Source organism: Musa acuminata, chromosome BXJ1-4 (assembly GCF_036884655.1).
Source record: "Musa acuminata AAA Group cultivar baxijiao chromosome BXJ1-4, Cavendish_Baxijiao_AAA, whole genome shotgun sequence".
Classification (NCBI taxonomy): Eukaryota; Viridiplantae; Streptophyta; class Magnoliopsida; order Zingiberales; family Musaceae; genus Musa; species Musa acuminata.
In genome coordinates, this window is record NC_088330.1 from 6,610,407 (window position 1) to 6,633,888 (window position 23,482).

Below are 23,482 nucleotides of genomic sequence, written 5' to 3' on the forward strand. Positions count from 1 at the left end.
CGAAGAGATTTAGATTTCAATGTTGGTGATCATATTTTATTGAATGTGTCACTGGTTAGATAAGTCATGAGATTTAAGGGAAAGTTAGCCCTTAAATTAATTTACTCATTTGAGATCTTATAAAAAGTTGAACATATAACATACAAATTAGCATTGCCCTTGACTTTAATTGACATCCATAATATATTATACATCTCTATGCTCTAGAAATATATCAAGAATTTATCCAATATCATATCTTACCAACATCTATAGTTAAAAGATAGTGCTAATTTTGGAGAGCAACTAATCCAAATCTTAGAAAGGAAAGAATATGTTCTAAAAAATAAAGTTATACTCTCGGTAAAGATCCATTTGTGGTATCATTCAAATTTAGAAAGAAAAAAAGACTAAATTTATTAAAGTAATATGAGAAAGAAAAAAAAGGATACGAGAGAGCAATATCCTTATCTATTTATTGAAGTAAGCTAAATTTAAGGACTAAATCTTTTTAGAAAATAAAAATATGATCAAATCCAGAATTTAGATATAAATTTTTATTTACTCTCTTCCTAATGAAATTTAGAAAATATAAGAGCTCACATCCTCCTTAGATTATTCTCATTCATTTCTCACCCAACAAGTCTGGCAATGAAAAGAAGAAATTATATTCTTTTGAGGAGAGATATGTTCTCCTATCTCTCTTGAAAACTAAAATTTTTCTTTGATTTTTAAATATTTGATTTTTTTTATTTTTGGATTAAAATATATTATAATTATTCATGTTATATATCATTCTAAAATATTTTTTATTTCTTAAAATGTCTAAAACTTTAATGTTGGAGGAAAAAACATGTTACAATTATTTATGTCACATGAAGTTTCTAAAAAAAATTTATCCTTTTAAAGGTTTAAAATTTTATTTTAAAATTAAACATATTATAATTATTCATGTTATACACAGTTTTTAAAAATTTTATCTTAGATGTATGATATTTAATTTGTTAGATTTACATAATACTTTATTATAAATACTATTTCTTCCCTATGCACTTTTATCTGTTGTTTATTATGCTTTAATGATTCAATGTTAATGAATAAATATATTGATTATAATTTCTTAATGTCATATTTTGAAATTAAGAGAATTGATTATTAACTATATCGTAGCCCATACACTAGGTTTAGTTAACAGGCTAGGCTCAACCAGACTACACCCAACTAATAGGTCAAGCCCTAACCCATAACCTATGTACTCATAGAGCACATAATCAATCGGTAGTATGAGTTAACTAAGCCTAATGCATACATAGTCATATGCAGTACATAAGATTAGTAGGCTAGCCCAACTTAATCCAATATTATAAAGTAAATTTTATTATCTTTATTTTATTTAATTCGGGCCATAAATATTAATTGAACCAATCAAATTTGATCAGTTTATATCAATTTAAGGTGATTCTAAATCAGACTTATTTAAGTCTTGAATTCGAGTTCGATGGATAAGCAAAACTAAAGTTGACTTGATATGATGAGTATGCTACTATTAACTTCAATTTAAGCATTGAAAGTTATAGTAATATTCTCGATTAGTCTCACATCCAAAGTGTATTATTATTAACTTAGTTTGATGAGTGTATTATTATTAATTTTAGTTTAAGTATTTTGACCAATATTAACTTGGTCTGATGAGTATATTTACTATCAATTTTAGTAAGTATTTTGACTAGTAGTTTAGGTTAAACAAAATTATTGGGTTAGTTAACTTATCAAGCTTGGGTCATGACATTTAGTAGGAGAGTTGACTTACTAATTAGGTATTATGAGAGAGTTCAAATAAGAAAGAATTACCCTGGAGTTAGAAGACTTGACGATATAGAGCCATCATTAGACTACGCATCATATGTATCATGCTAGAGTTTGATATGATCTATGCTAGGTTTTGATAATGATGAGTGAGATAAATTATAACATGAATAATCCCACATCAAACGTGATTAAGATTAAAATTAATTTATAAGTATCTAATGAGTATATAAGCTAGTTAGTGTATTAAACCTGAGTGATGATAGTATATTTAAGGTGAATAAACCTAATTATTAATAATGTAAATAAAATCTTAGTACAATACTCAATAAAAACAATTGTTATATAAATATTTTTAACTAGGAGAGGAGCAGATAAAGGATTCAAACTCAATTTACTCCAAAGTTGTGAGGGTCGATTTCTATCTTGGCATGTGCTTAATAAATACTACTATTACACAATTCAATCATATTCTATATAATTTACTAGAAAAATAATGATTCAAAATTTTTTAACATGAAATGATATTAAATAAAACTAAGTATGCTAAAAGTGAAAACTCTATATTGTTCGCCTCTTTCATCTTAATTAAGTGACTAGTAATTCAAATTTTTTAGTTATTACAATATAGCACTATTAACACACGAAAAATCAAGTTTTGGGAGAAATCAGTGAGTTTTGAAATAATTACTTTTACATTATTTCCATGATGTATTTAGGGTGTCAATTGGTGAGGTTGAATCAGATAATGTTAACATAAGATAGTAGTATTCAAAATTATCATATGAAAGAGTAGAGTTATTAAGTATGGACAAAGGAAGAATCTTGAAGATACCCCACCCCTTGTCCCCATTTAGTTTGAAAACAAAAGATATTATGTATCATATCTCTTTTTGCCAAAAAAAAAAAAAAAACTAAATATTCTAAAAGAGAAAACTCTATATTGTTCCATCTTTCATTTTAATTAAGTGACTAGTGGACTCAAAAATTTTAGTTATTACAAGATATCACTCTTAACACATGAAAGATAATAGTATTTAGGATTGTCTCATGTGAAAGAATAGAATTATTAAGTATTCACCACTTTGACAAAGGAAAAATCTTCAAGATAATCATATCTCTTGTTCCACTTCCTACAAAAGATCAGATTTGTCTGACAAAACCTCTTCGATATTGTATATCATATCTCACTTTCTTAAAAAAAATAAAATTACATCAAAATTGTTCAACAAAATCTATCTCGAAATCAAATTAGTACAGGTTTGTGAGCATCTAAAGTGCATGCTTGATACTTTGATAGGCTTCATCATCTTGGATTGCTAGTAGATATTGACTCTCGATTAACCAAAAAACATTAATTATATAAACATTAATCAAGGCATACTTTGTTGTGCTTCATCACCTTTGGGTAGAGTTTGGGAGAGAATGTTCTTCTACTTGGAGTAGAAGGCATCTTCTATAGTGTATTGGCCCTAAGGATTTGGAGTAAAGGCATCCTAATGATGTATATATGACAACTCCAAAGAAGGATCACGTCGATACCAACTTAGTCATTGAAATGTGAGAGTTCAAGAATGACAAAATCGAAGAAACGAGCAAAGCATAACAAAATAGAGTCCTACAACATCACCAGCAATAATAACTTGCTAACACATGCTCAGATATACATGGCAGCAACACAAAGAAAGTAAAACGAAGGACAGGACGCATCGTTATTGCTCCGAAATCACGCACAAGCCATGGATCTGAAAGGATGGTGGTATGAAAATGGGCCCGGTTTCATTGAGATCCCTCTCACTTCCCCCCCAGCGTGGGGAACTGTCCAGGATCCTCGATCGATGGAGCATCAGTTGTGAAAGTTGAAACCCCACCCATGAAACCACCTCTGAATTGTCCACGACCACCTCGCCCTCTTCCGCGGCCACGACCGCCCGAGTTATAGTATCTTTCTCCTTCAGCTGGCTTTAAAAACTCGTTGATGCTCATGGGCTACCAAGGAAATTGTTCATCAGTCAAACAGACAAGAAAATGCTGCTAGTGCAAATAAAAAAAAAAGAGTGGCTTCATACTTTTTTGTTTCTTTCATCCCGATCAGTATTTTCTTTCTTCTTTCCTGTGTCCTTGTCAGAACCCTTCGAGATTGGGGTTACACCAATCAGCTTTTCGTTAAATAGATGACACATATATTGATAAAATAAAAAGGTAAAAGGTCACGCCACACTTACAAGCTTAACGAAGATGTCATCATTTTCTTTCTTCAATGAGAGTTGCTTCATGGACTGCAACTCCTTGTCCATTTCAACCTTTCTCTCCTCACTCTTCATTGCTGCCAAGGCTTTTCTTTTCTCCTCCCTCACTTTCTCATACTCCTCCAATGTCATCTCCTATTCAATTAAGTCAAAATATATCATTGTCAATGTAGTGGTTCGAGAAGCATCAACAGTGGCAAGACCTTATCTTAAAGCACCAGGGTGTCCAAAATCCAAACATCAGTTGTTCCAAAAAAGGCTGAACGAACAGCAGAAGAAAGGATGCGAGATCATCTTAAATGGAAATTACAAAATATCATCATTCCTTAAATGTTATAAGCTTCTACAAGATAAGGAAGACCATAGAACAAAAAGGAGATGTAACCAACTTAATGGACCTAAAACAAATAGACAGACTTGTCCCATTAAGATGGACTTGCCAAGCATAAATGTTAACAACAGGAGTGGGGAACAGACGATGGCAAATCATGTTTCAGCAAAGTATATTCTGCTTCACAGGTCATAGAAGTATATTCTGCTTCAAGTGATGAAAAATTTGTTCTATTGTCATGATGTTGCTAATCTTCTCTGATTTAGAAAATAAACATTCCTCAGAACTGCAATTTCTCAATGAAACCCATATCTAGAAAGGTTCACTTATGAGTAATTTCTCAATGAAACCTATATCTAGAAAGGTTCACTTATGAGTAATTTGGAAGCCTCAAGATGAGCATGAAGTGTTTGTAATGAAAACCTATGTTGAAGAAGAGAAACACCTGCATGAACAGATGCATACCAGAATTGTCCTAAACAAAAAAAAACCCCTCCATTTGAACTGTCAGAGTATGATGTAGAGACTTATCTTGTTGAACAATGCATAAAAAACAGGTGTCTCGGTTTCTCAATTGGCCTACATAGTTGATTTCATATTTAACAAGATATATATGCTAGACTCCAACTAACTATCTTTTGCCTAGTTAATAATGTTTATCTCTCATTTCACCAAACAGATTTTATTTCAAAAAGAAATTATGAAATTTGACAAATGGATGTGGTGGCTTATCCTTTTGTCAATGCCCCTTATTACATTTTGTCATTTTTCTATCCATATCGATCTGCATCATGTAGCCACAAGAAAAGATTATTGCAAAAACTTATTTTAAAAAATAGATAGCAATCAAACTTGCAGACTATGGACTTGCTTTTAATTTACTCAGTTTTATAGAAACTATGCTTTCTTTAGATGCTTCTCTGGGAAACAGAAGCATCGATGCAAGCCCTTACATGTCTTTTGTGCTTAACATGGTCATCCAGAAGAAATATGACTCACCTTATCCTCTTCCTTCTCTTCTGCATCATTTGCTGCACCCTCTTTGTTTTCCTTGTTCACATCAGATGATGGCACTTCTTCCGGTTCCACCTGCTTCTCAGTTGCAACAGTCTTGTCGCCCACAGTAATAATTTCTTCGTTTTCTCTGCCGACACAAACAGAATGACTATTTAAAACTAAACATTATTGAAAACAATGATAAGCAACCCACACATAGTTCCTTGACAAACACATCCTAATAATAAAGAATCGAGTCTTACTGCAGAATAGACTCATCAGTGGCAGATCCCCAGTTCCCACGGCCTGCTCCATTGCGTTTCATCTCGTATCCACGGCCTGTGCCACTCCGCCGTTCGTAGAACCTCCGTGGAGGACGTTCAGAGTCACCTCCAGCCTCCTCATTCCCATATCCACCACGGCCACCAAATCCACCACGACGGCCACCACTGAATGGCTGACGTGGAGGACGTTCCCTCTCCTGAAGTCTACCATCTTCGCCTCCTCCGGTACCATCAGCACCCTCATACACTCGTGAAGCTCCACCGATGTACCCATTTCCAAAATCACGATTTTGACTCATCGAACCTCCTCGTCCACCCCTACCACGACCAGGCCCACCTCGGCCAGCCCCGCCACGTACCCCGGTAGTGTTCCTCACCTCCCTTGACTCTCGCACTGCAAGAACAAATAAACTCGAATCAGATAAGAACAAGAGAAGGGGAAAACAATGAAGCTTTTAGATCACTTCGACTATCACGGGAAAAAGACCCAACTTTTGAGGCCAATCCCAACAAACAAAATCGAGATTTGGATGGATAAAACTATCAAAAAGCAATCTTTTGCTTTCATCCCAATAACACTTAACGAGGAATTGAACCAGCGCAACGGAACTGACCGGCTTGAGCAGGAGGAAGCGGCTTGGTCGGAAGTTTCGCCGGCGCCTGAGGTGCAGCGGTCGCAGCGGGCTTCTTGGAGGCGATCTTCTGCTGGTGGGCAGCTATGAGCTGCGACGGGTCCTCGCTGTCGTCATCTACGAGGAGATCGAAGGGATTGACGGTGGCCATCTCCGCAAAAGAAGCCCCAAGAGCCGGGGTCGGAGGGGCTCGAGAGAAACCTCGAACTAGAACAACACCAACTCGACGATCTCCATGAGACGCCTCGATCGGGACGATAAAGGTAGGGTTTTGAACGACGGCGGCGTAGAAGGAGGCGACGAGCGATGCAGAAACCCTAGCCGCCACGGCTTCACGGGACTCCGACCAACCCCTTCGGGTTTAAATCCCTATTCGTTCGGTAACCAAATGACTAAACTACCCTCATCAGACGTCTTTATTTAAGAAGTTTATGCGTTGTATGAGAGGATAAGTACGGGTGTTTGGGTAAAATAGTTCGCTTCCTCCGGGCGACGCCCGTGGCATTTTTCTGGTTTGGTCATGGTGCCAGAAGAAAAATCTAGACCGTTAAATTAAGATCGCGCGGATCAAATACGTTTAGAGCCGCGATCGTGTATCTGGCAACGATCGGTTTGGTGGTTCCCCGCTCACGTCGGGTCGCATCAATGATCGCAATTGTCTGATTGCATTTTGATCACATGTATGCACTTAAAATATCTGTATTCTTGAATTATCCATTGACAGCGTGTGTGTGTGTATATATTAGAGTGATATATTGAAGTGGGTCGAAGGAATCATGACACCGCTGTCAAATGGAATGTGACAAATCGTGTGCTAAAATGTAACACGACGTTAAAGTATACACCGCCTGAAAAACCAGCAATATGAAAATGGCGATTAATATGTTGTAGATGATGATGATGATGATAGATCAACTTCATGTGATTTTTGTCTTCGGCGTGAAGACCGAGGTTAATAGGTTGTGAAAGTACGGACTCAGCTTTATCGAGGTGTGACGATGCATCTTCATTTGGACTATATAAATAAATAAATATATATATATATTTGATTCTATTAAAATTATAATTTTTATCTAAAAAATTTATATTAAAACTTATATAATTCTGAAAGTGAAATAAATGACTTCATTTATCCTAATATCATTGATTGTAATTACAATCACAAAAATATAACACATGACATGAAGATCCATACAAAATTAATAGACGAAATGATAATTTTAATATTTTTTTCTTATTTTATCTAAATTAAAATATCTTAAATATCTTAGTCGACTGTAAAATAAATTGTAAACTTATAAACATGATAGCATAATTGGAATGTCAAAGGATTTGGCATTCTCTTTGTCTTAATCATGTTCTCCTATGTCCAACTCGATGATTTGTCATATATGTTGTCAATTTGTAGCACCAAGTCGTTCATCTCATGGAACATACGTGTATTACCTAAGAGTACGGTGGCAACCAAGATAAGAGCTAATGATAACAACCTCATCCATGTGTTTCTGTTCCCTCATCTCTCCTCGTTTCCCTTGCCATGTCAAAGCAATAGCCTTTATGAGACAATACGCTTTAGTGTGACGATGGGTCCTGTATAGTTGAGATGTAATGGTGATTATGGACGTCGACGTGCTCGTCATCTATGATAGCCCTCTTTGAATTAGTGAATTTCAATAGTTGCCACCTCATTGAATAAGAGACGATGGGACTACTGGTGGTTGTACTCGAGGGAATAGTATAAATAGTGATCATAAACATGATTAGTTATACCAAGGAGGGTGGCTAAGAGAAAGGGATTGGAGATGACAAGTGAGAAGTGAAGAAAACCTTTGAAAACGTTGGCATTTGGGAACCATCATATATATATATATATATATATATATATATATATATATATATATATATATATATATATATATATATATATATATATATATATATATCTTTTTCATTTATTTTGGTTTTACCATGAGGATGAGAAGGGTGTTCCAAAAATAGAATCGAGTTGGCAAGTGGAGAGATCAAGAGAAGCACTCATTTAAACCCACTTGTAAATTCTAATTATAAGTTTTTATTTAATTTTATAATCGATTAAGATATTTTAATTTGAATAAAATAAATAAAATATATTTTTATCTATCATTTTCGTGTCGATCAAGTACGTGCTGTCACGGCTTTTAGTTGTGTTACCGTCAATGATGTCAAGACAAATGAGATGATTTATTTTACTTTCTAAATTATTAAGATTTCAATATATAGTCAACGATGTCAAGATAAATGTCAAGATAAATGAGATGATTTATTTCACTTTCTAAATTATTAAGATTTCAATATATTAAGTAAAAAATTAAGATACTAATATAATCCAAATATAAATATATATGTAATTAGCCCTCGATTTGTTCGGAGGGATCGTGATAAACATATATTTGTGTTCGACTAATGTCCTTCGTCAAACGTTGACTTCGTTGCTGAGATGTACATCCACGACGTCCGCAGTCGGTGTGTGTTGTCGAGTAAGATCACACGACTTCACCTTTAAGCTCTCCGCACAGGCCATGGTGAAAACTTGCTTTAAGCATCTCATCTCATGATCATTGCATCCACATTCAAGTATGCATCTACAGCTAAATCCTATCCACCTAACTAAACCATCACCATCAACCATGGACAAAGCTTTATAAGACACTTGAAGTAACAACAAGATCGATGCGGCTTATTCCTATATATCCCTGCGATTTAAATCGAAACAAGATCTACACCTACGGTTGAAGATAATATATAACTGTGATTTTGACAACTCTAAGTAAAGATAGATGATTTTTAAATCATAGTAATAGATGATTTTTCTTAGATAGAGTAAGATATTTTTGTTGTAGTAATTCTCCATTAATAATTTTCTATCAAATTACATTATTTCCAATATTTTTCCAAAAAAAAAATGAAGTATGTCGTATAAGATTTTTTCCTCCTCTTTTTGATGCTTTTGGGCATTAAGTTGCTTATTCTATTGAAAGGAAGCATAAACCATCACTTTGAGTCACCATAACTTGTCAATTTTCTTCAAATGCCGACAATACATGGAAGGAGTTATTAAGGAAGATGACAAGAAATAGTGTTGAGAGTTAGGCATAAAAATGGATGCCATAACTCAAAGCACAAAGTCAAACATATAAAATTCCTCAGCCACATCCTCCATCTTATCATCTTAGAAAGAAAGGTTCTTAAAGGGCAACCGACAAAAGAAATCTTGCATATGATAGCACCATGAAGCGATTGGGTCTTGGTGCTAGTAAAAGAAACGACAAGAGCTCCCAACTGCATTTGTTTGATTTGATTTGATCACTATAAGTCGTAATTCATAAGATGTTAAGATCTTTATCTGAGTTATCTTAAATCTTTTCGATAGAGTTAAGCTATGTCTTCTCTAAATCATTTGTACCTATTCACATCTTTATTCCATATGAAAATTAATCTTTTTCTTAGCAGTACTTTATCTTCGTTTCGAAGTCAACTACCAGAGAATTATTTCCGTAGATATAATTATCCACAGCTCAGACGTACTTGTCTTCTTCCCCATTTTAGGATTTGACAGGGCCAAGTTGAGTTTCCGTAGGAAAATAGCCTAGCTAACATCCCACCATCACATCCTCCTCCACGCAATACTCACTAAATGTAGCTACTATACCACTTCCATATATCATGCATATTTCCATCCAAATCATATAAATGCTCTCTATTTATACAGGTTAGGAGAAAAAAATTTTCTTAACAGTGTAATGAGATTTCCTCGTATAGTTGGAAAAATCTTAGTTGCTATCATGCTTCCGTAAAATGGTACTCTGTCAAATATACCGATCTTAGACCTATGTGATGAAAATAATTTACATGCGAAAAGTTTCGTGAGTGAGTTTGCTAGTTAATTAGTTGTATGCATGTGAGAAATACAGAGTTAATGTTTGACAACTTGATCTTGCACAAATGAAAGTCGATGATAATATTTTTCATGCGTGAGTAAAACAATGGATTGATGCATAGATAAATAGATTTGACATTATCACAATATATTTTAAGAGTCGAGGTGGAGTTGATGTCAAGTTCTTGGAGCATATTCATGATCCAATTAAGTTCTACAGTAACGATGACAATGACATGATATTCAGCTTTACATCGTGTAATTGTCTTTAACTTTTTAGAACTCTAACTGATTGAATTAGCTTCAAGAAATATAATATACCCTGATGTAAATATTGTATCATCAAAATTTTCTATCTAATCAACATCAATGTATTATGTTTGATACATACTCTCTATTTATACAAATTAAGAAGAAGAATTTTCCTCATGCACTTAGAAAAAATCTATAACTGGTATCAGGTATCACCTACATGTGTATGACATGCTTCCAACATAATTGCCTGCACGTAAATATGAGAGTAAATCATGTCATTGTAGGGAATACGCTACTCGTACATCACCTCTCCTTCCAAATCCGTGGGCTTCTGTTTGTGAAGGCTGAGGATGGTGAGGAGGTGTTCTCGCTGTGACTGCAGCGGCCTCAACTCGAGGTCTTGCACCAGCCCAAAAGTAATGGTGGGAGGTAACGGGTTGAGGCCCTTTGGGGTGCAACTTCATACGCCTTCCCCTATGAGGAAGAGCTTTAGCACGGAATGCCTGTCCCGCGCTCGTCCTGCTGCTGTTCCTTCTTCGTCGGCTTCATCATCACCTTCACAGAAACCACTTCCCATGGTTCTCTCTCCGATATGATGCACTCCAGAACTCAAGAAAGGAAGACAGGTTAAGCCAATTCTCAACTCATATCATGAAATTATCATGACTGTGCCATGATTCTTTGGAGTTCCATGGATGGACCGAGGAAGAGCACAGCTTGTTCTTGGCTGGACTCAAGAAACTTGGGAAGGGGGATTGGCGAGGCATCTCCCGCAGTTCTTCGTCACCACAAGGACCCCAACCCAAGTGGCCAGTCACTCTCGCCTACACAAGAAGAAGAGCCGCTCTCGCCTCTTTGACATTATTATTATCCTACTTCATCAGTTTTATAATCATAAAAATTATAATATATTATTATAATAAAAAATTTAATGTCAAAAATTAAAATCAAATATTGATAGATCAAATTTATGATACATATCTTTTGATATTATTTATAAAAATTTTATCTAATCTGTATGTGTAATATTATCGAATCCGAAAGCTATAACGATATCGATTTATAAGGAGACGAGATCAAAGAATTTACAATAATTAATTAAGAAAGTCTCTTTCATCAATAATATTTTTTAAAAAATTCATGATCATAATCTAAAAATATTAGATAAAATTATATAATCTAATATATCTAATATGTGTAGGACGAGGATAGACCATGCAATTGATCTTTATTTTAAAAAGACCACAAGAAACGAGCTTCGTGTCTCGGCCACTGTACCAGTCATATGCCTCGAGAGAAGCGCCTCATGATCATTCGTCATCATTGGATTTCTTTGTAACAAGAAAATTACAATGGAGGAAATTTGATTTGGTGTTCTCATCACAAAATATGCATTGTTTTCGCAATTGGCTTCTCTTCTCATCATCTCGAACACACACTTAGTAGCTCATTTATAGTTTCCAAGCTAAGCATTAGGAGTCACGGTGATAAAATCAAACTATGAGATTAACTTCTATATAAAAAAAAATTCTCCTATTTTTATTAATAAAATAATAAATATATTCAATAAAACTATAGATGTTAACGAAAAGAGACAAGATGACGAGTATTTTCCTATATTCTTTCATCCCTACCCTTACTTCATTCTCTCATTTAAATAGAGTGGGAATGAAGATAGAAAATCTCCACACTTAAGCACTCTATATTCTATTAATTTAATTTTTAAAAAAATAAAATTATTATCAATACTAATTAATAATACTTTTTTTAATAATAATAATTATAAAATTTATATATTATAATAAATTTTAAATATAAATTTATTTAATTATAAAAAAATAATAATATTTATTAATATTATGTCATCTAATTCAATCAAACTAATTAGTGCATAATCAACTCAATCAAGTCTTGATCCAATCTACTTTTAATTAGATGGACGGTTGATCCATCCGAGCCTAACATCTCAACTCATATATTAATAAAAAATACTAATACAACAACGAGACAAAGATTGTTTTATCTATCTCGATCTCATTCTCACGTGAATAATAATAAATATCTTATATTTTTACTTATCCTTAGTTTCACTCCGAGCAAGTACCATATCCATCGATGGGTATAATTGATATCTCCAAAGAAAATTATGCTATTACATTTTATAAATAAAAACAGAACAAGACATGAAAAATTCCCGTTCAAAAATAAATTAAAAGCAGATATTTTCGACCCCGAAAAAAAGGGGGAGATTTTGCATGGGCGATATTTGACACCTCACCGGTAACCCGCTGACCGCCACGTCAGATCTGGGCCTTCCTTCCACGCAGATCCTTACTCGCACTCCCATTCCACCCACCCGCAACCTTTTCACCCCCTCAGTAGTTCGTGGACCCCAGATTAACTCGATGGCCTTCTTGATAATAACAATCCCAGGGGAGTAATTGGAATCCTAGAAATTCCCATCACTGACATGTAATCCAGAAGCCCCGTAGTTGTCTTTATCCGCTCCACCGTCTCCTCTCACTTAATTTCCCTCGCTGCCCTCCGTTACACTCTGTTCACGAAAACACCGACCACCCTGCGCAGTGCAGTATCACTTGGCCACGTGACGTCGATGATAGATGCAGTAGCGGTGTGCAAAAGCAACACATGGAAGTGGGGACTCTGTGGCAATCCCGGAGTTTTCAACGATCAGCAGGGTTACCTCGTCGGGGCATTGAACAGAATGAAGCTATAAAAGGCCTCCCTCTCTCTCTCTCTCACCCTCTCCCCACATCTGTCACCTCGCTGACGCTCGCTCTCTCTCTCTCTCTCTCTCTCTGCCGCTCCTTGGAGATCATGACGGTCATCGTCCCCGGTACGCTCCTCTCCCGTCGTCGTTTGTGTTTCGTGAGAGTCGGGCCCTTAGAGGTGGCTTCATGTTGACTTGCTATAGAGCCGGTTCTTGAGGAGAACCACAACTCGGTGGAAGAACAGCAAAAGGATGGCGGAGCTTTGGATCTCGACGGAGAATTTGTAGTGCCCGGCAGCAACGCTTTTGGTCACTCCTTCAGGTATATGTGACCTTCCATCTCCCCCTTACAACTCCATCAGTTCTTTGTTTCGTTCTTCCGATCATTTTGTCGCCGTGTTCATGGGATAGCTTTTATCTTCGATGACAAGTTGGTACAGATTATTTTTCTGAGTGGTTTGCGGTAGATGTGAGTGCCTTTCCCTATACCAGCTGCTGTTTTGTTGGTGGTGCAGGGACTATGAGAAAGAGACCGCAAGAAGAGCAACAGTGGAGGAGTTCTACCGTGTCAACCACATCTACCAAACATACGATTTCGTGAGCTGTTGCTTTATATTGTCGATTTCTTTGGGGAATTTGTTAAAAGATTATCTTTCCCAGTACCAAAATAGACCGATAAATCCTCATTTAGTATATCTGTGTGATCCCAGCTCATCAAAGACGTAATCTTTGTTGAATTGTATATAGATAGCCTGCCTAATTTTCAATGACATGACATGCACGCGTTGGTCACATACGCTGCTTTGACAGCAAAACATCCACTGAATACGGTTAACGTACTTGCTACGCAGTCTGTGTGTCAAGCTCTCACTGGATCGGTCGTATTCCTTTGATGTTGCACGCCATGACTCTTCTTTATCGAAACATTTGAGATTGATTGTTACGTTACTGTGGTTGATCGGTGCGCAAAGGCCAAGAGGAAGAAGGAAGAGTATGGGAAGCTGCAGAAGGGGGAGATGAGCATATGGGAATGCGTGGAGCTTCTCAATGAGTTCGTCGACGAGAGCGATCCAGACCTTGATGAGCCCCAGATCGAACACCTTCTTCAATCCGCCGAGGCCATCCGCCGAGACTACCCAGATCAAGACTGGCTTCACCTCACTGCTCTCATCCATGGTATCCATCGTTCTCCGGTCGTACAATGACTGTTTCAGAGCAGTAACAGCTGCAGCTGTTCCATAGAATAATTCCTTTGTTTTGTGGTAGATCTGGGCAAAGTACTGCTGCACCCTACTTTTGGTGGAGAGCCCCAATGGTGTGTGGTTGGTAAGCGGCTCTTCGTCTCTCGCTCATATATGTTCACGGTAGCTGTCATCTGTCCTCATTTGTTGACGGTAGTCTGTGTCGGTGCATCTGACAGGGGATACGTTTCCCTTGGGCTGTGCATTCGACGAATCCATCGTTCACCATCGGGTAAGCATTTGACTCACTCCACACTGAATGCTATGCAACCACGCTGCTAACTCGTTGACGTGCAGTATTTTAAGGAGAACCCAGATTACAACAACTCACTGTTCCGCACGAGATTGGGAGTGTACACAGAGAACTGCGGGCTCGACAAGGTCACCATGTCTTGGGGCCACGATGAGTACATGTACCTGGTTGGTCTCCATCTTATTATTTGTTTATGACACACCCTCGGCATGGAATCCTCTTGTTTTCTGCTACATATGAATGCAACAGGTGATGAAGGGGAATGAGACGAAGCTTCCCCCTGCAGCACTCTTCATCGTGCGCTTCCACTCCTTCTATGCCTTGCACCATTCTGTTGCGTACACCTACCTCATGAACGAGGATGACCGAGAGATGCTCAAGTGGCTTCTGGTCTTCAAGTACGTCCTCTCTACCTCATTCTGTTTTATGTATGTGGACTAAGAGACTGTTGACGTATGGAATGAGCAGCAAGTACGATCTCTACAGCAAGAGCAAGGTGAAGATAGATCTGGAGGAAGTGAAACCATACTATCTGTCTCTTATTGGGAAGGTAAGCGAACGACTCGTGAGACGGTGCATCGTTGATCATTAATGACTGACTCGTTGATATCTACGAATGCAGTACTTCCCGGAAAAGCTGAGATGGTGAATGGCGATGGCAGTAGTAAGACACCGTAAAGTTGCGTCGGGGATGAATAAAGCTACTTCTGGTGCTACCACTGTAGCCTCCGTTAGGGCTGTAGTCTTGTTTAAGGAATCCTAGTAATGGTCGGTCCATGTATCGCGTGCTGTATGTTATCTATTTAAATGAATAATTAAACCACAATGATCGAGCTACAAAGAGAGGAGTTTTCATCGAGTTGCTAATGCTGGAAGTTAGGTGAATGATTCTATCCACAGTAGCGTGGCTTATAATATCTAGGAATCCTTTTTCTTGGTTGGCTGCTTGTTAGCTATTGTCGATCCATCCAACGTACGATGTCGGTTTGTCTGGGAATGAATAAGATTGGACTTGTTTCCACTTCTCTCCTTGGGGTGATCGGGACGGACTACTGATCTTAGTAGCCATTCTAATACAGGCTAACGAGAAGAATGGAACAAGCAGCATCTGTGACCCCACCCATGCAGCACAAAGATGGATTTGTTATGATCACGAGAAAATATAAGTCGAGAAAAGGCATGGGAAAAGCTTTTAGAAACTTCAATGGCGTTTCCAGAAAATGACTAAATCATTTGTCGAGCCACAGAAAATGACATGACGACTTGGTCAGTTTCTTCTGTCATTGCCAGAAAGGCAGTCACCCACTGAAATCGTTCTTGGAGACGACTTAGTAGATTGCAGATGTCAAGATGTCGACGTCTGTAATTGAAAACTAGATTGCAGAGAATGTAATAAATGTATCAGTTAATAACAAGATCAGAGTAAATATATACATGTGTATGTAGAACACCCAAAAGCCAGACCAGTCCCTTCCATAATATCAACAGATGTCTACAGTGGTAAAGCACAATTCAAAATTATGTTTACATGGACCAAAGTAGAGGAACTTATTGGATGTAGAGGGGCTGATGATCAAAATTAAAATCTGAAATTGCAATACAGGTCTGATAAAAGTCGCCCAAGATTTCTCTTCATAAGAACCTATTTTGGTGGCTCTCTTGGTGTTTTTATTTCTTCAATGTATTCAGCGCTCAAAAAGCTTGGTTGATTGGTGGAAGATAGAAGCCTCGCCCACATTCTGTCAGTTATGATGACCTTGTTTCGCTTTTCTGTTACCCTCTGCAATTATAGAAACATTTGCAAATCAAGATGACTAGAGATTGCCAAAAAGCTAGGAACATAAAGCTTCCATGAAAACCAAAACCGGTGGTTTAATTACTTGATAGGCTATCATTGATGACGATTATGTGCTGGAGGAAGTATAGTGATATTGAGAAGAGAAGAAAAGGGAAAGATGGTAACTGAAACCACAATAAGAAGTACAAAACTGGAAGAAGCAATGTTTTCAGAGGTAAGTGTTCATTTGTTAACTGTTAATCTACCTTCGTGTTATAACTGAATTGAAAAAGAGAAAAATACTTACATAAAATGGGATGTAAGTGTGCCGGCCATTAACTACCCCGATAGTGAAACCTGTGTATCCTGCCATGGCCCCGTGAACAGCATTTTGTGCCAAAAGTGTGCAGTAGACATTGTCGGAGGCATTACTTGGAATTGCACGGATCATGTATGTAGGATCTGCAATCCAAGCTGCAGGTTAGATCCAATTATTTACAAAAACTAAATGTGTAGATGCCCAAGTCTAGTGACATACCGATATATTTAAGATTAATTGTCATCCTTTGCCTGCTCGTAAAGTAATTCTACACGATGAAAGGAAAAACGCATTTCAGTTTACGCAATTTTGGGTTCAAAGTTATAAGGATGCTTCATTCTTCACAAAAATTTAACCGGGATAATATATTTTGCAATGTAATGGAAGAATAGACATCTAAATGCTTATCACTAAAGTAGTCGTGACACTTAGCGCACAAGAATATCTCATAGTTTTTGGTATATTTATCGTTACCATGAGATCTCTTTGGAAAGTACTTGAGCCTTGACTGCTTGCATTTGACATGGAAAGAAAATCAAAGCCTATATTGAAATAGTACAAGAAAAAAAAACCATCATGCGACAATGTTGTGGATCTCACCTTTATCTTCTGAGATAACCAAAGTCCTACATCAAGAAGCAGCTTGTTTCCAGAAGCATCCTCGTGTCCCATGGACCGAACACTATCAGCAATAAGTTCTTGGCCAGCACCCTCAGCAACAACAATAACCATGTGCCCGTTGTCTTTAAGCCGCTTTTCTATATATTCGAATAGTCCACCTCTGCCTTCCAAATAAAATGGTGACTCTGGAATTAAGCAGCAGTCCTGGACAAAATGGAACATGAGAAGACATGAGAAAGATGATAAATGAACATTAAGTGAGCATTCCAAGATGAAACTTATTATCAAATCTCCCAATCAAAGGTTCACAGTGCCACAAACTACGATAACCCAAAAGTTCAGACATACCACATCTCTGCTAGCAAGGGTAGCATACATTGCAATGAACCCTGCAGTAGGAGACCCCATTAGATCTTAGTTCTGATAAAGTATAAGAAGGCAGTAGTTGTTAAATCCATATTATCACAGAAAATTTGAAGAGCATGCTTGTTGAATAATGCTGACTCTTCATATACAGAAAAGAGATTCATACAGCCCCTCTCTGCTGCTTATAAGTCATTCAGACATGATACAAAAAACTTAAAACAAACAGCTGAATTAAAATTAGTTTTGTATGATAAGATAATCAAACTTTTTTGTTGAATATCTTCCAGTGTTTTTTTATCTGCTCCTCACAATAGATAAAAAGTTAAGCTGCGAAATTACAAGTAGATATAGCATTTACCTATTTTAGTTATGGAGTACAAACTATATAATCACTGTACAACAAAGTTATTTTACCAAGAAATAAGCTTTACCACTGAAGCGACCCATTAGCTTCACAACACCAATACCATTCTCGACACTTTCAGATTCTACATGTGCAGCATTGATGGCACGCTGGGCCTCTTCAACAGCAGTATCAAAACCAAAGGATTTGTCAATAACCTGTACAAAAGAGAATAACAATCAAGTAACAAAATGCTTATACAATGGAAAGAATGTGGTATCATACAATTGCATGAAGGTAGAAGACAGCAAAAGTACCGCAATGTCATTGTCTATTGTCTTAGGAATCCCAGCAACAGCAACTTCGAGGCCACGTCTTTGAATTTCCTAGACAACAAACAAAGGGAACATAGAAGGTTTATGCTTGCGTATCTTATTAGTTCAAGAAGAGACAATACATAGCTCAAAATGTAAGTGTATCAAGTTCTCTCAGTAGCAGTCCCACAAGCTAAGTCTATCACTTTTTACAATTCTAGAGGAAGCAGATTCTGGACACCAAACAAAATGATAAAGTTTTTTAAAGAATGCAACATATTCCCAATTCTCAAGTGCCATAGACTATGGCAGGTCAACACTAACGAGACAAATTAGAAAACAATGGGTCATGAGAACTTAGCATACAAGTGAGGTTCTATAAGTGCAGAACTACTGCAATAATTTACAGTTCCTAACGGTCGTGATAATTTCTCCTTACTGGTCAAATTACCTCAAAAATCACAGAAGCTCCCTTTTGGGTCCCATCGCCTCCAATAATATAAACCTGGAGAAAGAGCACTTATCAGTGGATCAAATTCTAAAATATAGAAGATTGTAAATCCTTCAGCCATAAATTATATAATATAAAAAATAGAATAAAAGACCAAGATGCATCACCTGATTAATACCACGATCCTGAATGTTGTCAACTATCTTTATAGCATCATGACCACCTCGTGATGTGCCAAGTATTGTGCCACCCCGTTTGTGAATGTCATTGACGCTCTTTGGCGTCAAAGGTATAGTGTTCCGAGAATAGAATCCCCTATATCCGCCCTATGGATGGGAATGACCAAGTTAAGGTAAGTACAAAACAATAATTGGTTGTACAAAGAAGCATCGACGGTGAACACAGAAGGAGGAACTTTGTTATATTCTGCAAAAGAAATCATTGCTAAAAATCTTTGTGAAAATTATAGTTTGTCAAAACACTTTGAAGTGGAATATATTCATTTAGGGGCCATTTGAGTGCATGTTGTAATTTAAAATCTAGCCCTTAAATCAGTACTTGTATTTGTTTCTACAACCCTTATACTAATTACAAAGCTCAGTGGTAGCACGACCAACGTAAGAAAGAGATATGCAGCACAACATATGCAGGTCTTAATGCACTTTAATTTGAATTCGGGAACTTAAATCCTAGGAAACATATAGATCATAGCAAAACACTATTGATGCTAATTGAAGCAGCGACTGATAAGCAGTCACGAAAACAGACCAGCCACAGTTAAGTAAACAAGATAACCACTTGAGCAAAAAATGAACAGTAATCAATTTTCAGTAATGAGATATGGAGCTTGAAGAAGTGACCATCTATTGAGTGCCCAAGTCCCAATAGCAATAGAATTCATAGAAAAGAATATATTACTCTGTCATCACAGAAAAATCTACATGCATTTATGTTGATGTTTTCTTAAATATGCTGTCACATTGTCTTTCCTATCTAAAGAGCAAAATACATCTAGCATTAAAAAAAAAACAAAAAAAAAAGTTCACTCGATATCACATAGATAGTACGACACTGGTAACCATACATCTGGAATTGTCAGCCTAGACATCTTCTGTTTGCACTTGATAAAACAAATGTTTTCCTCTGGAAGAACTATTCAGTCTTTGCATCAACAAAATGCATGCATGTAAACATTGCAGGACACAGGGCACCCAAATTGACCCAAATAGGAGATTTGGATGATGCTGAAGTTGGTTTTTTACAACGTTAAATAACAACATGAAAGTAATCAAAGTTTCTAATGTTCCAGGAAACTATTACTTTGATCGCATTCTGAGGCAGCCTGAGTGCCTATTATCTCTTATAAGCCTGAACACACCTTGGAAGAGCATATACTAAGATAGTGAGAAAGTCCAGAGGATACTGTCACTAGCTCACTTTCCGCTTTATTTCCACGATATTACAACAGAAAAAGGGATCATTTTATATGGCAGTTTTCTTTTAATTTGGTAACACCCTTTAAGTGGCTTGCACACGAGAAGGGAAACAAAATAATCAAATAATCCCACTAATAAAAGTCCACCTAAATATACATTATAGATGGCAATCTAAACAGGATATTTCCTACCCTAAAACCTGCAATTTATAGACTCACTGCGAGCTATGGTCATATAGGAAATGTTCTACAAGTCTAACATCGATTATAAAAGAAATTACTAATGATGCCCATTCCTTTATCTGTCAACAAGAAACAAACATGGCATAAAATTGACAAAGAACTCATGCAACAACATGTCATCCATGTACAAAGAACTGAAGACATAAATGGACATGTAATTGACCATGCCAACAGACGTGCAATCAACACTGTATCATGCCAAAGACCATATATGATAACCCACAGCCTCATCATCTAAGAGGTCATTATCAAAGGTCATAAAATATAAGCAAAAGCAACAGTACTGGCTTGAATATAAGGGTTCCAAAGAAACTATTCTATGACATGTGAATCCAAGGTAGATAATAATCACCTGTATACCAACAATTTTCTTGACACCATACATGTAGGACAACCCACAGACAATCTCCCTGATCACTGTATTAAGCCCAGGGCAAAGGCCTCCACATGTTACAATGCATGCATAAACATCTTCTGGTTCAAAGTATACCTTAAACAAGAGTCAAAATATTCTGTTAATTGAGGTTTTCCAAAGCACTCGATTGCTCAGCATCCACAGGCAAATATATCAAGTAGCATACCCTCTGACGAGGCCCAGCTCGTCGAAAATGGATTCCCCTTGGGCTGTTTTTCTGAACCACAATCTACACACAGAAGATACACAATTTAGAATATCATATATCCTATACGAAAAACAGACCCTTGATAAGAAAAAGTGAAACATCTGACTTTTAAATTCAAATAAAAATCAGCACTTTCTAGACTATGATGAACGCAAAAAATACTCACCTTTTGTGGAACGGTATCATCCTCATTAACAAAATACTTCCTGGAAAAGGGAAACATGCTTCACAAGTTATTGTATGATAAAACAAATGGTAGTTGTCATTCAAACCAAGAAATAGTAACCAACATACTTGACAACTGAATAGGCTGGATTATCTTGCAGTGGATTTGGGTATGTCTGTAACAAAGGTATCATTCAAGACAATTTCCAACAATTAAAATTCAAAGCAATGGACATGTAATTATGCATACCTATTTCGAGCTAACAATCTTATCATAAAGAGTACAACAAAGGATGCACTGACTTCAAATTCATTATAGCATAAGGCTCCATTTTATGTTATTGACCATTGTACAATGTGAATTCAACTGATTTGCTTCTCTACAATTACTCTTTTAATAACTACTTATCATTTTTTTTTACATAAGCTATTTAGCTGCAATTGTGCAAAGTGCACCAGGTTCTTGCTCCTCCTATTCTGTCTCTACCATTATGATGTTGATGTAAACTACGTTCCGTTGAAGCATCTGTGATTATAAACCCTCAAAGAACCGCAAGCATTCCAGTGGTTTCTTCTGTAAGCTCCTGTCGAATTAAGGTTCTATCACTTGTCATAGCAGGACTTACTAAACGAGCAGGACTCAAATCATGCAGACATGTAAAAAAACCATTATCTGGTGCATGAAATAAATCGATCTAGCTCTTCTCTTGATCTTATTTCCATAACGTAGAAAGCACCCACCAATTCAAGATCAAGGGCATGCCTTTGAACCATCGACAGAATCAAAAAGCAAGATTATCCACAAGTTTCAACCTCTAACATCTCTGGTTGAACCGACAACAAGGTCACAAGATATCTCAACAAATTTGTGCAAGCATGGACTAACACCACAGACCAGTCCACAAATCCGGTCGTCTACTACCACGACAAAATCTAAACTAATCAGCAGGCGAACAGATGATCCAGACGGCCACATCGGAGGCAAACAACAGGAAACGGGTCGATCAGCCAAGACTCACCGGCACATCAGGAAGGTAGTCGGTGAAATGGGGCACGTCTTCAAGAACGTAGCCGAACTCCCCTTGGACGACCTTCCTGTCAGCTCGCGCAACGCTCCCCATATCCCTCACGGAACTCAGCCTCAGATCCGCGTAGCTGGCGTGCGACGGGAAGTTGTTGCCGGTGACCGTAACACTGAAATCGCTGAGCTGCCGCCAGGTGGGGGAATCGTAGTCCGATTCCACGACAACTTGCTGGGACTCAACAGCCTCGGTGCTCATCGAGTGGTAAGACAACTCGCAGAAAGGAGAGGAATGAGGCCATGGTATTCATTTATAGGCGGAGAGGAACGAAAGAAGGAAGATAGGAAACGCAATTGACCGAGAGCTTCGATCAGCTGCAACGATTTGTCAGGAACAAGAGGGAAGAAAGAAACAGGAACCGATTCCATAGCACGGGGTGTCCAGAATGTTCATGGGCTGTTTCGGCGTACCGCGGGCGCCCAAAACCGTGGTCGGGCACTACGCACTACGAGTGAGAGTCGGGATAGGACCACGAGGGAAGATACGAAGCAGACAATCTCGAACAGTATTATTAATACAATAATGTTAAATCGTTATCTGATAATAATAATAATAATAATAATAATAATAATAATAATAATAATAATAATAATAATAATAATAGGAATGATTGTTTCTCCTGGAAGAATCTGCCATGATGTTAGGATGCTCTAATAAATTTAATTATCTGCTAAGAACTTGTTTATCTGATCTAATCATGTGTTGTACGTCTAATGGGTCGACACTTCACCACCAATCTCTTAGGATGATACATGTCTTATAGTCTAAGAAATCATATTTGATGGTATCGATTCTGTTTGCTTGCGCCGTCGTAGGAACGCCGTTTTGATCTCTCTTTTCTTGTACTTAATATTTTGGACGAGGTGCGAGCGAGGAGAATGGGAAGCGATTGCATCGGGAAGACGGTTAACAGTTGCACAGTAGGTTTAGTTCAACCCGGCGGCTTAGCACACAGACGCCGCACCGGTTCGATGGTTTTGTTCTGCAGATGGGCTGCCGGGTTGACGCTCTGGACCAGCACTGCTACCTGCGAAGAGAGTTGTAAAAGAGCATTTGGTTTCGTGCTGCGA

At 37.3% G+C, this 23,482-nt stretch overlaps 3 protein-coding genes across 4 annotated transcripts; 1 reads left to right on the top strand and 2 right to left on the bottom strand.

Moving 5' to 3' along the window:
* Positions 1-3,320: 3,320 nt before the first annotated feature.
* On the bottom strand, positions 3,321-6,618 carry LOC135644124 (RGG repeats nuclear RNA binding protein A-like). The gene is made up of 6 exons (XM_065161581.1): positions 6,260-6,618; positions 5,625-6,039; positions 5,365-5,509; positions 4,011-4,169; positions 3,855-3,917; positions 3,321-3,774 (listed from the first exon to the last, which is right to left on the bottom strand). The coding sequence occupies exons 1-6, from the start codon at positions 6,426-6,428 to the stop codon at positions 3,580-3,582; spliced, it is 1,146 nt and encodes a 381-aa protein (XP_065017653.1). The 5' UTR covers positions 6,429-6,618; the 3' UTR covers positions 3,321-3,579.
* A 6,531-nt stretch (positions 6,619-13,149) lies between these two features.
* Positions 13,150-15,514, top strand: LOC135644138 (inositol oxygenase 1-like). Its single transcript, XM_065161602.1, has 10 exons — positions 13,150-13,305; positions 13,384-13,501; positions 13,695-13,776; positions 14,151-14,355; positions 14,446-14,505; positions 14,600-14,652; positions 14,718-14,840; positions 14,923-15,071; positions 15,142-15,223; positions 15,296-15,514. Exons 1-10 carry the CDS (start codon positions 13,287-13,289, stop codon positions 15,320-15,322), a joined length of 918 nt encoding a protein of 305 aa, XP_065017674.1. The 5' UTR covers positions 13,150-13,286; the 3' UTR covers positions 15,323-15,514.
* A 602-nt stretch (positions 15,515-16,116) lies between these two features.
* LOC135644130 (ATP-dependent 6-phosphofructokinase 3-like) lies at positions 16,117-22,813 on the bottom strand. 2 transcript variants are annotated; one of them, XM_065161587.1, is made up of 14 exons: positions 22,350-22,813; positions 21,460-21,506; positions 21,332-21,371; positions 21,124-21,186; positions 20,895-21,032; positions 19,032-19,190; positions 18,865-18,918; positions 18,417-18,485; positions 18,188-18,317; positions 17,739-17,779; positions 17,370-17,594; positions 16,989-17,037; positions 16,758-16,912; positions 16,117-16,453 (listed from the first exon to the last, which is right to left on the bottom strand). In XM_065161587.1, exons 1-14 carry the CDS (start codon positions 22,608-22,610, stop codon positions 16,316-16,318), a joined length of 1,569 nt encoding a protein of 522 aa, XP_065017659.1. In that variant the 5' UTR covers positions 22,611-22,813; the 3' UTR covers positions 16,117-16,315. The 2 variants fall into 2 exon arrangements, with proteins under 2 accessions (XP_065017659.1, XP_065017665.1); XM_065161593.1 differs by lacking the exon at positions 21,460-21,506 and having other exon boundaries at positions 22,350-22,465.
* Between the last annotated feature and the right edge of the window lie 669 nt (positions 22,814-23,482).

Coding starts and splice junctions, on each gene's coding strand:
- LOC135644124 (XM_065161581.1), bottom strand. CDS start 6,428: ATGGCCACCGTCAATCCCTTCGATCTCCTCGTAGATGACGACAGCGAG. Junction 5,510..5,624: donor ACTGATGAGTCTATTCTGCA/GTAAGACTCGAT, acceptor TTGTGTCGGCAG/AGAAAACGAAGAAATTATTA. Junction 3,918..4,010: donor ATGACATCTTCGTTAAGCTT/GTAAGTGTGGCG, acceptor CCAATCTCGAAG/GGTTCTGACAAGGACACAGG.
- LOC135644138 (XM_065161602.1), top strand. Junction 13,777..14,150: donor TCTACCAAACATACGATTTC/GTGAGCTGTTGC, acceptor CGGTGCGCAAAG/GCCAAGAGGAAGAAGGAAGA. Junction 14,653..14,717: donor AATCCATCGTTCACCATCGG/GTAAGCATTTGA, acceptor GTTGACGTGCAG/TATTTTAAGGAGAACCCAGA.
- LOC135644130 (XM_065161587.1), bottom strand. CDS start 22,610: ATGAGCACCGAGGCTGTTGAGTCCCAGCAAGTTGTCGTGGAATCGGAC. Junction 21,507..22,349: donor ACTACCTTCCTGATGTGCCG/GTGAGTCTTGGC, acceptor CCTTTGTTACAG/ACATACCCAAATCCACTGCA. Junction 16,454..16,757: donor ACACTTACATCCCATTTTAT/GTAAGTATTTTT, acceptor CTATAATTGCAG/AGGGTAACAGAAAAGCGAAA.